At 34.3% G+C, this 13,786-nt stretch overlaps 1 protein-coding gene across 4 annotated transcripts in view; it reads right to left on the bottom strand.

Annotated features, from left to right (window-relative positions):
- DENND4A (DENN domain containing 4A) overlaps window positions 1-13,786 on the bottom strand; it is a 132,838-nt gene that overhangs the window by 58,791 nt on the left and 60,261 nt on the right. For all 4 annotated transcript variants that reach the window (XM_068553905.1, XM_068553896.1, XM_068553914.1 and 1 more), the window contains 6 exons: window positions 13,489-13,658; window positions 12,428-12,669; window positions 8,568-8,634; window positions 7,108-7,166; window positions 4,605-4,749; window positions 4,168-4,343 (listed from right to left, as the gene is read on the bottom strand). In XM_068553905.1, the coding sequence (XP_068410006.1) occupies window positions 4,168-4,343; window positions 4,605-4,749; window positions 7,108-7,166; window positions 8,568-8,634; window positions 12,428-12,669; window positions 13,489-13,658 (859 nt within the window). The remainder of the gene's footprint in view (window positions 1-4,167; window positions 4,344-4,604; window positions 4,750-7,107; window positions 7,167-8,567; window positions 8,635-12,427; window positions 12,670-13,488; window positions 13,659-13,786) is intronic.

Below are 13,786 nucleotides of genomic sequence, written 5' to 3' on the forward strand. Positions count from 1 at the left end.
ACAACAATAATATATTTGTTAGATTAACTTGGGGTGGGGCAGGGGTGGGTATATATCTGTTATTTATAAAAAGGGGAAAAGAGAAAACACATTGAACAAAAATAAAATATACAAAATATTCTACTTAACAGAAGAAAAATACTACAGGGGTAAATTGGAGTGTTTAATACTTAAAAATTAATTTATATGAGAGTAGAACCCTGTATTAAATATAGCTCAAAACTTTACACTTATGTTTATACTGAGTCAATTCCACTTGCTTTGGAATCATGCAAATCACTACAAAACTTAATGTGGTGGTCATTACTCTTAATCTTATCTAAGAGTCTCTAGACACCTAAACATTGGGAAAATCCTACTATTAGGAGATTTTTTCTTATATACTCTAAGACAAAGCACTGTAGAAAACTTTCAATGAACTTATGATCCATAAAGCTTATCAAAATACTTTGGTATATCCAAATATTTAGTTTCCTAAAAATATAAGTAAAATTTAGCTTTGTTTCTTTCAGAAAAGAAATAATCTATAATATTAGATTATTTGGGCTTCCCTGGTGGCACAGTGGTTAAGAATCCGCCTGCCAATGCAGGGGACACGGGTTCGAGTCCTGGTCCGGGAAGATCCCACATGCCGCGGAGCAACTAAGCCCATGTGCCACAACTACTGAAGCCCGCACATCACAACTGCTGAAGCCCGTGCGCCTAGAGCCCGTGCTCCACAACAAGAGAAGCCACTGCAATGAGAAGCCCACGCACTGCGACGAAGAGTAGCCCCCGCTCGCTGCAACTAGAGAAAGCCCGTGTGCAGCAACGAAGACCCAACACAGCCAAAAATAATAAATTAATTAATTTAAAAAATATTAGATTATTTGAATAAAGTATAACACTCCAAAATACTTTTATAACTATAAAAGAGGACATCAGCTTGACAGTGATATCTTTGTTTCTAGATGAACTCCTATAATCTCCTTTATACAACCTTTACAACACAGTTAATCCTTTTTTTAAAAAAATTTATTTTATTTATTTTTATTTTTGGCTGCGTTGGGTCTTTGTTGCTGTGTGTGGGCTTTCTCTAGTTGAGGCGAGTGGGGGCCACTCTTTGTTGCGGTGCACGGGCCTCTCACCATGATGGCTCCTCTTGTTGCGGAGCACGGGCTCTAGGCACACGGGCTTCAGTAGTTGAGGCACGCAGGCTCAGTAGTTGTGGCTCGCGGGCTCTAGAGTGCAGGCTCAGTAGTCATGGCACACGGGTTTAGTTGCTCCGCGGCATGTAGGATCTTCCTGGACCAGGGCTTGAACCCTTGTCCCCTGCATTGGCAGGCGGATTCTTAACCATTGTGCCACCAGGGAAGCCCATGATCTTTAAACTATATATGGAGTAGGAGAAGAAAAGAGCATGGTGATAAAACATGATAAAGCTTTCAGACTTAACTATAGCTTTGTTGATTCCACTCTCTATTTATTAAATCTTTTTTCTATTTCAAAAGCAATAAATACTCATTTTAGGAAACTTGAAAAATGCAGAGAAAAAGGAGAAGAAAAGTAAATCACTTATGTTCTAACCACCAAAGACATCATAGCACCGGTGTGAAATGGAATTGCTGAACTTTTTTTTTAATGTTCCCTAAACTTCCCACAGAACAAAAAGGGCAAATATCACTTTGAAAGAAAAAAGAGTGGATGGGAAAGCTTAAGCTGACAAAGAAGAACTGTCTTGGAATCTACCTTATCTTTCCACAATGATAATAAAATACAGATAGGGCAGGGTCAAACTGCAGATGTCCTGCTGTGAGATTTTATTTCATCTATAATGTGACCAGGACTATGGAACCCTGTATTAAAGTGAGAACACAATGTAAAAACACTTTTGACATTATTTTCTTGCTAAAACTTTAAAACACAGCACTCCTACTGTGCCTTAGCATTCACTGTGTGTGTGCCTGCCTTGCTAACTAGATTATTAGCAACTTAAGAGAAAGGAGTGTATCTGGTTTGTCTTTTTATTCCCAGTGCCTAGCAAAAAAAAAAAAAAAAAAAAAAAAGGCACTCAAGAGATGTCTGTAGCATAAGTGAATGAACAGTATTTTGGTATCATTTCATCAAATTACTATTATTTACTCACATAATTTCCTCCTCTTGCCCTTGATATCATCACTGTAAAACTTGGCTCGGGAGAAGAGTTTTATTGAGGGACTTCCCTGGTGACGCAGTGGTTAAGAATCCACCTGCCAATGCAGGGGACACGGGTTCGGGCCCTGGTCCGGGAAGATTCCACATGCCGCAGAGCAACTAAACCCATGTGCCACGACTACTGAGCCTGCGCTCTAGAGCCCGTGAGCCACAACTACTGAGCCCACATGCCACAACTACTGAGCCCAAGCACCTAGAGCCCGTGCTCTGCAACAAGAGAAGCCACCGCAATGAGAAGCCCGTGCACCGCAACAAAGAGTGGCCCCTGCTTGCTGCAACTAGAGAATGCCTGCGCGCAGCAACGAAGACCCAAGGCAGACAAAAATAATTTAAAAAAAAAAAAAAAAAAGGAATTTTATCTAATACCTGAGTTTGGATCTATGACAGCCTTCTGCATTTTTATTCATAGTAAGTTCCATTTATAGGATTACTATTGCATAAGTAGTTAGCCAGTAATTAGTGGCAGAAGTAATAGTTATGGAGTCAGACAATGATAGTTTCAAAATCAGTTCTGGCAGTTTTAAGTTATGTGCCTTTTTATAAATTACTTAAAAATCTAAGCTTTGGATTTCTTATCTGTCTGTCAGACTGGTTGGTAAAAACTACCTCACAAAATACAGAGAATAATATGAGATACCTTAGGCTATGCATACAGCTTTATGCCTAGTACATATGAGATATTAATTTCCCTTTCTTCAGAAATTTCTTGACATTCATAATATATTCCTTATTATATGTATTTATGAGTCAGAGAAGGGAAAAGGAAACCACAAATTTCATACTCAGATTTTTCTTTCAAATTTCAGGTTGAGGCTCCAGAAATTCAGGATGAAGGAAAGTAGAAAGCTATTAATTCACTAGTTTAGTCCTCCAATAGGTTTGGAAAGGCCATAAAACCAAGAAGGAAGACCACTGATGAGCGCAAACAAGTCATGTTTCTTTGATTCTTTAACTCATTAGTGATCAAAACAAAGTTAAAATAATAAGAAAAAAATTCTTTTAACAAATTGAGGAAAAGTATAAAAGTATAAAAAGAGAGAAAATGTATATACTTATTTGCCACCCTGAATTTCAATTTTTAAAAACATTATGTCATGTAACATTAACAACTGGCCAAAAAAAAAGAGATACTACTTTAATATTTGAAGAATTAAATATTTCTGGTAAAGTATGAAATGTTCATGGTAAAGAATCTTTGACGTTATTTATCCCATATATAAAATGGCTTTAATGCACAAAGTACATCCCATATTTTCTTGGTTAGGCTTTTGAAAGCATACATGCCTTATAAAAGAAAATTATATTTTGCTAAACTTTTCTAATGGTTTAGGCAGTTGAGGTTTTGACATATAACAATACTAGAATTAATGTAAGATTTCAGAATTAAATCAAAAGGCGTTAATATGAAACATGCTTATTTAAAAATGGAGAAAAACCTATCTCACAACTACGTACTTAAATTGTAAAAGGTATACTAGCTTTTAGGCTTTACTAATAGGGTAACTTGCAGTTATTTTAAGTATGTCCTGTGGATGCAATGTGGTATTGCATCAATTTCCTCTTCCCTGAAGAGCTTAAGTATGATTAAACTGAAAATAAACAATACAAGAGAAAACACTGAATTATAAAAAAGCTGTAAGTATACAGTTCCAGTAGCTTAGCTACAACTTAAATATTATTCCAATAGAGAGAGAAAATTATAAAATCCTTACATTTCTTACATAAATTTCTAAGTAAGCGTAAGATTATAATATTTCTCAAATATTGAAAGAGCTGAGGATTAAAACCTTCTCTAATACACTAAACCTATCCCATCAAAGTATAGTAAGAACTGATTCAAAGATGGTAAAAACCCCAAATATAAAAACAACATAGCTCAAAAGAATTCTAGTTATCATTCACAAAATATACATTTACATACATACACTACAAAGTTGTAAATGACTGGAAGTAGAATCATTAAAACGAACTTACTGAGAAATTGTGTTGGTATCTAGGTCAACACAACTGACATCTGGTGGAGGGTCATAGAGATCAAAGTATCTTGAATCAATTCCTACTATGAATGGACATGGTGCACTCAAGACATCTGCTAAAGCCAGTGGGCAGAGAGGAACATAGGGGCATGGCCAGTGGAAAGGGAAAATCATCTTGGATAAATAAAAGAAAAGAGAATATTTAGCTGTTTGACATTGAAGCATAATTCATCAGCACACACAAAAAACTGGCTTTCAAATATTTATACCGGAAGTAGTATAATGCTTGTTAAATAATTACAGCTAGTGTTAGTGGCCAGAAAATTGAAATTCATTACACTCTGAATTTTAGTTAAGCATTAAAACAGCTTTAAATTATATGAATAATTAGGTTTAAAATGAAACTGACTGCCAATAAGAAACTGTGATACTCACAGACACTAATGCTTCTGTCACACTAGTAAGCACTGAAGGCCGTAAGGAATGAATAAGAATCTTATGTTCTGTTACTGCAAACACCAGTAGTGTCACAGCATTTTCAGGGCCCAAATTCTGAAGTAATGTTGAAAACTTGCCACCACTATAAATCCAAACAAAAATATATAATTAAAAAAACAGAGATCAAACACCTCATTATCCAAAATAATTTTTAAAAGTTCATGATTAGGGTAGGATTATAGTTCATATTACATATTTAACTTTAAACATGACTGTTGCTCTTATGTAGGGAAAACACTGCATCAGAAACACACTATGAAAATAATGAAGTTTTATGAGGTTCTGAAATCATTCGATTCTTCTGCGTTGTATTAAATATGGAAAATGAAAAGTCATCTGCTTCATTTTATATAAAAAGATGTGCCATGTAGATAATGTTCCAATAAAGAATTCAATGTATAAGAGGGATGCTTTGGTTGAAAGCAAATCGTTTAATGCAAGTTTTTTTTCTTTTTTTTTTTTTTAACATGGCTCATCTTCCTCTGTAATTATCAGAAAACGTACGTGACTTACAGGCCCAACTTCCTTAAGGTAAATACACATCTCAAAATTTGGATTTAGAAATAGCTAGATTATCTTTACTATTGTAATGATAATATTAATTAAGAGCCACTACGTGATGATACACACAAACAAAGCAAATTAATAATCAAAACTTAGACATTGTACATGGTTAACAAAATACTGCATTAACAAAGTAAATGACTCTGGGCTTCCCTGGTGGCGCGGTGGTTAAGAATCCGCCTGCCAATGCAGGGGACACGGGTTTGGGCCCTGCTCTGGGAAGATCCCACATGCTGCAGAGCAACTAAGCCCGTGTGCCACAACTACTGAGCCTGCACTCTAGAGCCCGCAAGCCACAACTACTGAGCCCGAATGCCACAACTACTGAAGCCTGCTCGCCCAGAGCCCGTGCTCTGCAACAAGAGAAGCCGCCCAATGAGAAGCCCACGCACCGCAATGAAGAGCAGCCCCCGCTCACCGCAACTAGAGAAAAGCCCGCACGCAGCAACAAAGACCGAACGCAGCCAAACATAAAAAAATAAATAAATTTTTTAAAAAATTAAAAAAAAAAAGTAAATGATTCAGTAAGCTAACCAGTATTTCATCTCTATAATGTTAAATAATTGGCTTCACTGAATTAACTTTTTAAAAATAAACCAAAACTAATAAAGTCTCTTGGAGAAATGAACACATATGCCCACAAAAAACTTGTGCATGTTCATAGCAGCATTATTTATAGTAGCCCAAAAGTAGAAACAACCCAAATGTCTGTCAACTGATAAATGGATAAGTAAAATGTGGTATATCCATACACTGAAATATTTGTTGGAAATAAAAAGGAATGAAGAACTGATACATGCTATAATGTGGATAAACATTAGAAACATGCTAAGTGAAAGAAGCCAAACACAAAAGGCCACATTTTATATGATTCCATTTATATGAAATGTCCAGGACAGGCAAATCTGAAGCGAAAGAAGTAGATCAGCAGTTGCCTAGGGCTGGCAAGGGGGCGTGTGTGTGTTTGTATATATAGGGATGGGAGGAGTAAGGGAGGGTAACTGCTAAAGGGTACAGGGTTTTTTTGGAGCTATGAAAATGTTCTAAAATTGATTATAGTGATAGTTGCAGAACTCTGTGAATGTAATCATTAAATTGTACAATTTAACTGGGTGAATTGTATGGTATGTGAATTATATATCAATAAAGCCATTACCAAAAAATAAAAAAAGGCTCTTGGGTAATGTAGAATTGTTTTAAAGTAGTCTCAGTCAGTATTTCTAATTTATTCTCAGCTCAAACAAAGGTTAAGAAAACACTGGTCGCTCTGGGCCAAGACCTGGTGATGAAATAGTCTGCAATTCTTACAAAATTAATGTCAAAGATGGCAGCTGGTCTCCCTTAGGTATGTGCTACAAAATAACTTAATTATATTGTAACTATTTCCCTGCTAGAAAAATTACACAGCTAATTAAATTTCAAGAAATGATACTTTAGAAAAAACATATTTCATAATCTCTCTGAACTTTTAAGGTGATGAAATACATTATTCTATTCCATGGGCTAGTATTTATAAGTAACTTTTTATTTGGGGGTTAAATTTAAAATTAATTGCATTTGAATGTTCTTCAGAGGATATTTAAAGCTAAAAAAAATTGTTTTCATAATCTACAGACATATATACGTAGTTATGTAGTTGTATGTACTTAATCATAATAAATGGATACACAAAATACCAAACACTATTGTAAAAGTTTTTCTGTGTTCTTTAAGACCTTTAACCTCACTGTTAAGTAAAAGAAATTTAGGTAAGAAACAATTAAATGAGAAGTATTTCCATCAACATTTGCAATTTTCCCTAGGAAAGAGAGAAAATACTTGAATGTTACTTTAGCTCACACTACATTTAGAGAAACACAAATGAAGTTTTACTTGCCTTAGCGGAAGAGGTGAAGAAACAGGCTGACTGAGAATCAGATTATCATGTGGTGATAACTGAAAATAGATTAAAAATAAAGTATTTGAAATATAAAGATGAACTTTAAAACACCATCTTCCAGAAAAAAACATATATATATAGACGATGCCCATAAAGTTTCAATATCCCCATTCACCAGTATAGGAACCATCTATATCACTTACTAAGATCCTGAAACATATGTCCTGATGACTGACCTCTTCTAACTACTAACTCTTCTTATTCTGAATCCTATCTCTTTTCTTCTGTTTCTCAACATTTCCCTGATGCCATTTAACAAATCTGTATCGAAAGACTAAATTATTCATTTAATACGGTAAAACCAGAGTTAGCAAACCTATGGCCTCAAGGCAAATCCACAGGCCACCTGCTTTTATAAATAAAGTCTTATTTAAAAAAAGCCATGCACATTTGTTTACGTGTTACCTATAGCTCCTTTTGTGAAATGAAAGCAGAGCTGAGTAGTTTCCAGAGAGACAGTATGGCCTTTACTGTAAAGACTGAAACACTGTTTCAGCCTCAACATAAAAAACTTGCCAACTTCTGTTATAAAACATATCTTTTATGTGTATTCAAACTGATTGCGCTATATGTATTCTGGCACTAAATACCAAGAAGTAACTTGGGATGATATGTAGATATGCAGACTATTTATAAAGCTTATCAAAGTGATATTTTTCTAGACATTTTATCTGTATCAAAATATTAATGCAATTAATTTAATCTACATTTAAAATTTTATGCAGATTTATACAAATTTGCAAATATCTATTTATAAATGATTTCTCATTTTGAATGATACTCCATTAAGGGCTGTGATAAATACAAGGCACATATAGTGATAATACATGAAATATTTTCTCAAAATCACTTCAAAAATCGTGATTAAATAGATTCAAAAGACAACTTACATATAAAGAGCATAGACAAAAAAGAAATGTAAACAAAAGACGAAAGATAAAGTCAACAGGGAAAAGAGACGGGGAAAATAATTTATGTTCACTTTAAACTTCCTCCTCTCACAAAGATATGAGCAATTCTTCCTGCAATATATGAAAACACACAGCTTTTTCTTTTATCTCTTCTAATACATTTAACTTAGGGAATAAGTGCCAAAGGCACAAATGTTCAAATACCAAGAATAAATTTAGGGAAAGCAGTCCCTTTTTACGTGTTCAAAATGCCTACTGCTGTCTACTTCTTTAACTCTGCAACGCTTTATCTAAGAGGAAACATTAGATGTCTGTCTGGGAGGCAGTCAATAAAACCATAAGGGTCCAAACTCCAACGTAAAACAGTATCTGGTTCTCTTTTGATTTCATTTGATTTTTTTACCCATATAAAATTGTTATTCTTATGGTACATTTTGACAGAGTCAATAATTATTTAACAGAGCACTTACGTCATGAAAATCTTACCTGAACTAAAATCCGTGGTCTCTGAGGAGATGGAAAAGGAACTTTATGCATAAAATGAGAAATATGCCTTAAAAACAAACAAACAAACACCTGATTGATTCCAAAGTGAATACCATATGCTATAAAGGTCAACATGTCACCACAAGTCCAGGTTGAGTCAAAAGCTCTGTGTACCTATAATTTCAAAATCCCTGCTACTACAAAAGCAAGTGAACAAACAACAACCAAAAATCGTTTGTCCCAGGAAAGTTCCTTCTATCTAAACCCACCCAAAAACTTTTCATATTAATACTTTCTCACATTCAATAACGTTTGTGTTATTAATGTCTGAAAAGCCACTGTAACTTCTACCTCTCCCTAAGAAGATAACAAACAACGTAACAGAGATGTGGACATTACCAAAGAAGCTAATTCTTGCATATACTTTTTAGTCAATTGCTCATATTTTTAAAATGAAGCAACCACTGAGTACTCCAGAAAAATGAAAGAGTTTAACTGTTTCTAAAACATGAACAATATACTTTCTATTAACAATAGGTTAAAAATTCTATTATTGATTTTATGGGTTTTTTCCCCAGAAGAGAACAGATAAAAAGCTAGATTGATGGGTTTTGTTTTGAATACCATGGAAAAGAAAAAAGGCAGCAATAGTGAACAATCCTTTTTTAAGGAATGAGCTATTTTATTTCTCTATTACTTTTAAACTATTTCCAAATCATCTTGGTTTCAGAACTGAGATAATTTCAACTGGATACAAAACATCAGAAGAGAAAATTATTAATTTTTTACAAACATGTTTTGACTGCCTGCTATATATAAGATACTGCCAGACATGTTGGGAATTATTTTTTTAAAAGCCATATACTACCAGTTTCTACTACTAAGGTACTCACAGTCTAAGAACAAAAAGATAAGGGGAATGAGTTCCAGAGGACACACATCTGCTTGCACTATGTGAAGTAGTTAGAATAGCAGAAAACAAAGTGTGATCCATGAATACCTAAAGATCCCCAAGACCAATTCAGGGAGAATCTGCAAGGTCAAAGCTACTTTTTAAAGACACCGTTTGCCATTTTCACTGTGTTGATATTTGCACTGATGGTGCAAAAGCATTGTGGATAAAACTGCTGCCCCTTACTATGAATCAAGGGAGTGGCACTGAACTGTAGCTGTTGTATTCAGTTTCACTTAAGAATGTCTCGGATGAAGCAGTAAATACTATTAATTTTACTAAATTTTGACTCTGCGGTGTATACTTATAAATAATCTGTGTGATGAAAGGGGAAATGCATAAAGCACTTCTGCTGCATACAGGAGTATGATGTTTGTCTTGAGGAAGAGCACTTGTGTGACTGAGTTGTGAGTGAATTTAGCTGTTTTTGTTTTGCTTTGTTTCCAGAGAATGCCATTTTTCCTTGAAAGAACAAAAGACATATTAATGTTATCCAATGTGGGTATTCAGTAGATATTTTCTACATTAAAATGAGCAAAGTGAGGCTATTGCTTCAAGAAAAATAACTTACAGTACTTGTTGCCAATAATTAAATTCAAGCTTTCCAATAAAAAGAAATGTAGTACTGTCACATGGTACAATATGGATGAACCTTGGAAACATTATGAAAAGATGAAAGGATCCAGTCAAAGAAGACCATATAAGTTGCTTAGACCTGAGTGGATAAGTGGGGAATGGGGCAGGACACCTAATGGGTATGGGGTTTCTCCTAGGGGATGAAAATGTTCTAAAATTAGATTTTGGTAATGGTTGTACACCCTGTGAATGCATGTTTTTAAAAAACATTGAATTGTATACTAATTTAAATGGGTGAACTGTGTGATATGTGAATTATATTTCAATAAAGCTGTTTTGAAAAAGCCAAGGGAGAAATCAAAATGGAATACTAAAACCTTTTTCTCAGTTAACCCCAAAGGAGGAACAAACAAGTAAGTAAATAAATTCAAGCTTTCAAGTAAAAATTAGAATCTTGCTACCATAAACTTGACAATTTCTCAATACTCAAAAATTTTTCTGATGTAGGTGGTTATATTCACAAATCTGATTTTTAAATTTTGATAATGAGATGTATCTATGTTAACTCAGTGAACCAGTATTTTCCAAACGACCAATGTACGATGCTACAAAATCACACATGTATAAAAGTTCCACTCAAAGAGATAGACCAATAGATTTTACTGTAACAGAGAAAGTTCATCACTAAAGTTTTAGATTCCATACTGACAGTAACCTATAATAAACTATACTTGTCAAGTTTTGGTGCAGTGTCAAAAAAGAAAATCCACAATTTTCTGAAAAGACTATTCAAATGCCCTCCCTTTTCCACATACATATTTGTGTGAGGCCACGTTTTTTTCATTATGTCAACCAAAACAACATATTGCAACAGACTGAAAGCACAAACATATATGAGAACCTAGCTATGGGACTTCCCTGGCAGTCCAGTGGTTAAGACTCTGTGCTCCCAATACAGGAGGCATGGGTTCGATGCCTGGTTGGGGAACTAAGATCCCACATGCTGCATGGCCAAAAAAAATTAAAAATAAGATAAAATGAGAACCCAGCTATGTTCAATTAAGCCAGACATTAGAGATTTGCAAAAAATGTAAAACAATGTCACTCTTCTTCCTAATTTTTTTGTTTTAGGAAATGGTTATTAAAAAAAAAAAGATATTTATGATAACATGTAACAGGTTTATCTTTTTTTTTTTTTTTTAAACTTTGGGTTTTTATTTATTTATTTATGGCTGTGTTGGGTCTTCGTTTCTGTGCGAGGGCTTTCTCTAGTTGCGGCAAGTGGGGGCCACTCTTCATCGCGGTGCGCGGGCCTCTCATTATCGCGGCCTCTCTTGTTGCGGAGCACAGGCTCCAGATGCGCAGGCTCAGTAATTGTGGCTCACGGGCCTAGTTGCTCCGCGGCATGTGGGATCTTCCCAGACCAGGGCTCGAAACCGTGTCCCCTGCACTGGCAGGCAGATTCTCAACCACTGCGCCACCAGGGAAGCCCAGGTTTATCATTTTTTAAAATAAATTAATAAATATTTTTGAAGTTCTCAGTTTTAATTTCTAATGTAGTAAATATTAATAGATCTAACACGTTAAAAAAAGCTCTTTGGTGGGGGGGGGTCTTCATTTTTAAGAGTATAAAGTGGTCCTGAGACTAAAAAATTTGAGAACTGGTGGATTAGCATACTGAGATGCGGGCAGAAAACTGCAAGGAAAAATTATAAAGTAATATTTTACATTGACTGTTCTTATAATAATTCTATCACTTTCAACTGTCATTAGAATCACAGAATTCTGCCGAAGAACACAAAAGAGCTTAAGTGATAGATGATATAAAATAAACAATAGTCAAATAGACAGTGGTGATGTTTAGATCTCATTTGTGTCAAACCTTACACTACATTAAAGATTATTCAGTTTTAGTGATCTTAAAGTAAATCACAAAAATTTTAAAAAGAATAAAAAATACGTTTATCTAATTTTTCCTTTAAATTCATGATATCTAAAAATAGTAAGGAATATTTTAAAGGTTCATATGAACCCAAATTACATGTAAAATAAGAATTAACAAAACCTGTAAAAAAAATGCTAATTAGGATCTCCAAACTTCAAAAGAGTATCAAAAAGATGAAACATTTATTTCATTTTGTTAGAGATAAAATTATCTAAAATAACAAAACTGTAGGTATAATAGAGAAATATTACCTGACTGAATCAACCAAACTTTTTTTCTCTTGAAAAATCTAGCTTCCAAATAAAATTTACTCAATTACCAGTATAAATACACCACACATAATGGAAAGAGCTGCCAAATTTTGAACCAAGAAGGCTTCTAACTTACTTCTCAATTGGAAGGACATGAGGTCCAGAGATGGAATAACGATATAGAAAAGTCAGAAACTTCCTGAATGCATCAAAAAAAGGCCAGTGAGAGAGAAGACAGATGCATTTACTAGTGTGAACTGTCTTGGAACTATCAGACTTCTCATCTGCTGATGATGCTAAACCCAAAAGAAATCTCTGTTTTTCTGTGAGATTCTCTTCGGAGTATGGTTCATAAAACTGAATAGCAGCACCATAGACCTGGAAAACAAGTAATATATTTGATAAATATGCCTTATATCATTTATTCCAATCACATCATTAGTTAAATATTTAATGGATGAGCTATTAGGAGCCATTATATGCCTATGAGCCAAGCAAGGTGCCAGGTACCAGAAACCCAGTGGTGAAGAGACACCTCTCTTGCTTTCTTGAAGTACGTTAAAACATCGACAACAACAACAAAACTACACAGCACAACTCTCATGTCTCCTTATTACTGGGAAAAAAAAGGTGTTTTAATTAAATTGCATTTGTTTTATAAAGAGTAAAAGCAATTGTATCAATATTCTCTATAAGAAAATGATTGAAAATAATTATTTAATAGAGAGTGGGACAGAATTTTAGATAAGGAAATAAATATTCCAACTTCAGACAATTCACTGAATTTCTCTAGACCTCTATTTCCCAATATATAAAATGAAGATGTTAGACTAGATGATTTCCAAAGTCCATTCCAACAATATAACAGTTTATGATTCTAAATAACACTGCATATTTAATAATCTCTTTAGTATTACTTTTAAGTTTCTGTAACAGAAAACGAAGCAATGAAGGATCATCATTTGATGATGAAAAAAAATCTTTCACTATATTCACAAAAGAAGCACTTGGGTATATAGGACAGAATGAAATTCTCTTTTCCTGTGTCTCTCGATATAGTTATTTTAACAAAGTGGAAGAGGTGCGTGTAATAGATTCAGTTTAACCAGTTATTTTTTCTATTGTTCCTGCATATAAAACTTAAGACTTGAAAGTGTACAAGAAATTTGCAGATATCATTTGTTGAACATATAGTACCTTTTCAGCTGAGGCTCCAGTTAACACAAATGTAGAAAATACAGGGAGAGGGTATTTGCTATTTGGTGGCCAACATTCAATAGTTGCACCCATTGGTAAACAAAATAGGGGAACAGATTCTGGGAGTGAGAATGACTCATAATCTTCTTGAGGGTATCTACAAATTAGACCTGTAAAAACAATAATAAATATTAACTCATCATGTCTTGAATTTAGGGGCTCATAATTTGAATGATGCTAAAATGCTTTATTATTTAACACTTTTGGAAGACCAAAACATTACATATATGTTCACCAA

The sequence above is a fragment of the Eschrichtius robustus genome, chromosome 1 (assembly GCF_028021215.1).
Source record: "Eschrichtius robustus isolate mEscRob2 chromosome 1, mEscRob2.pri, whole genome shotgun sequence".
Classification (NCBI taxonomy): Eukaryota; Metazoa; Chordata; class Mammalia; order Artiodactyla; family Eschrichtiidae; genus Eschrichtius; species Eschrichtius robustus.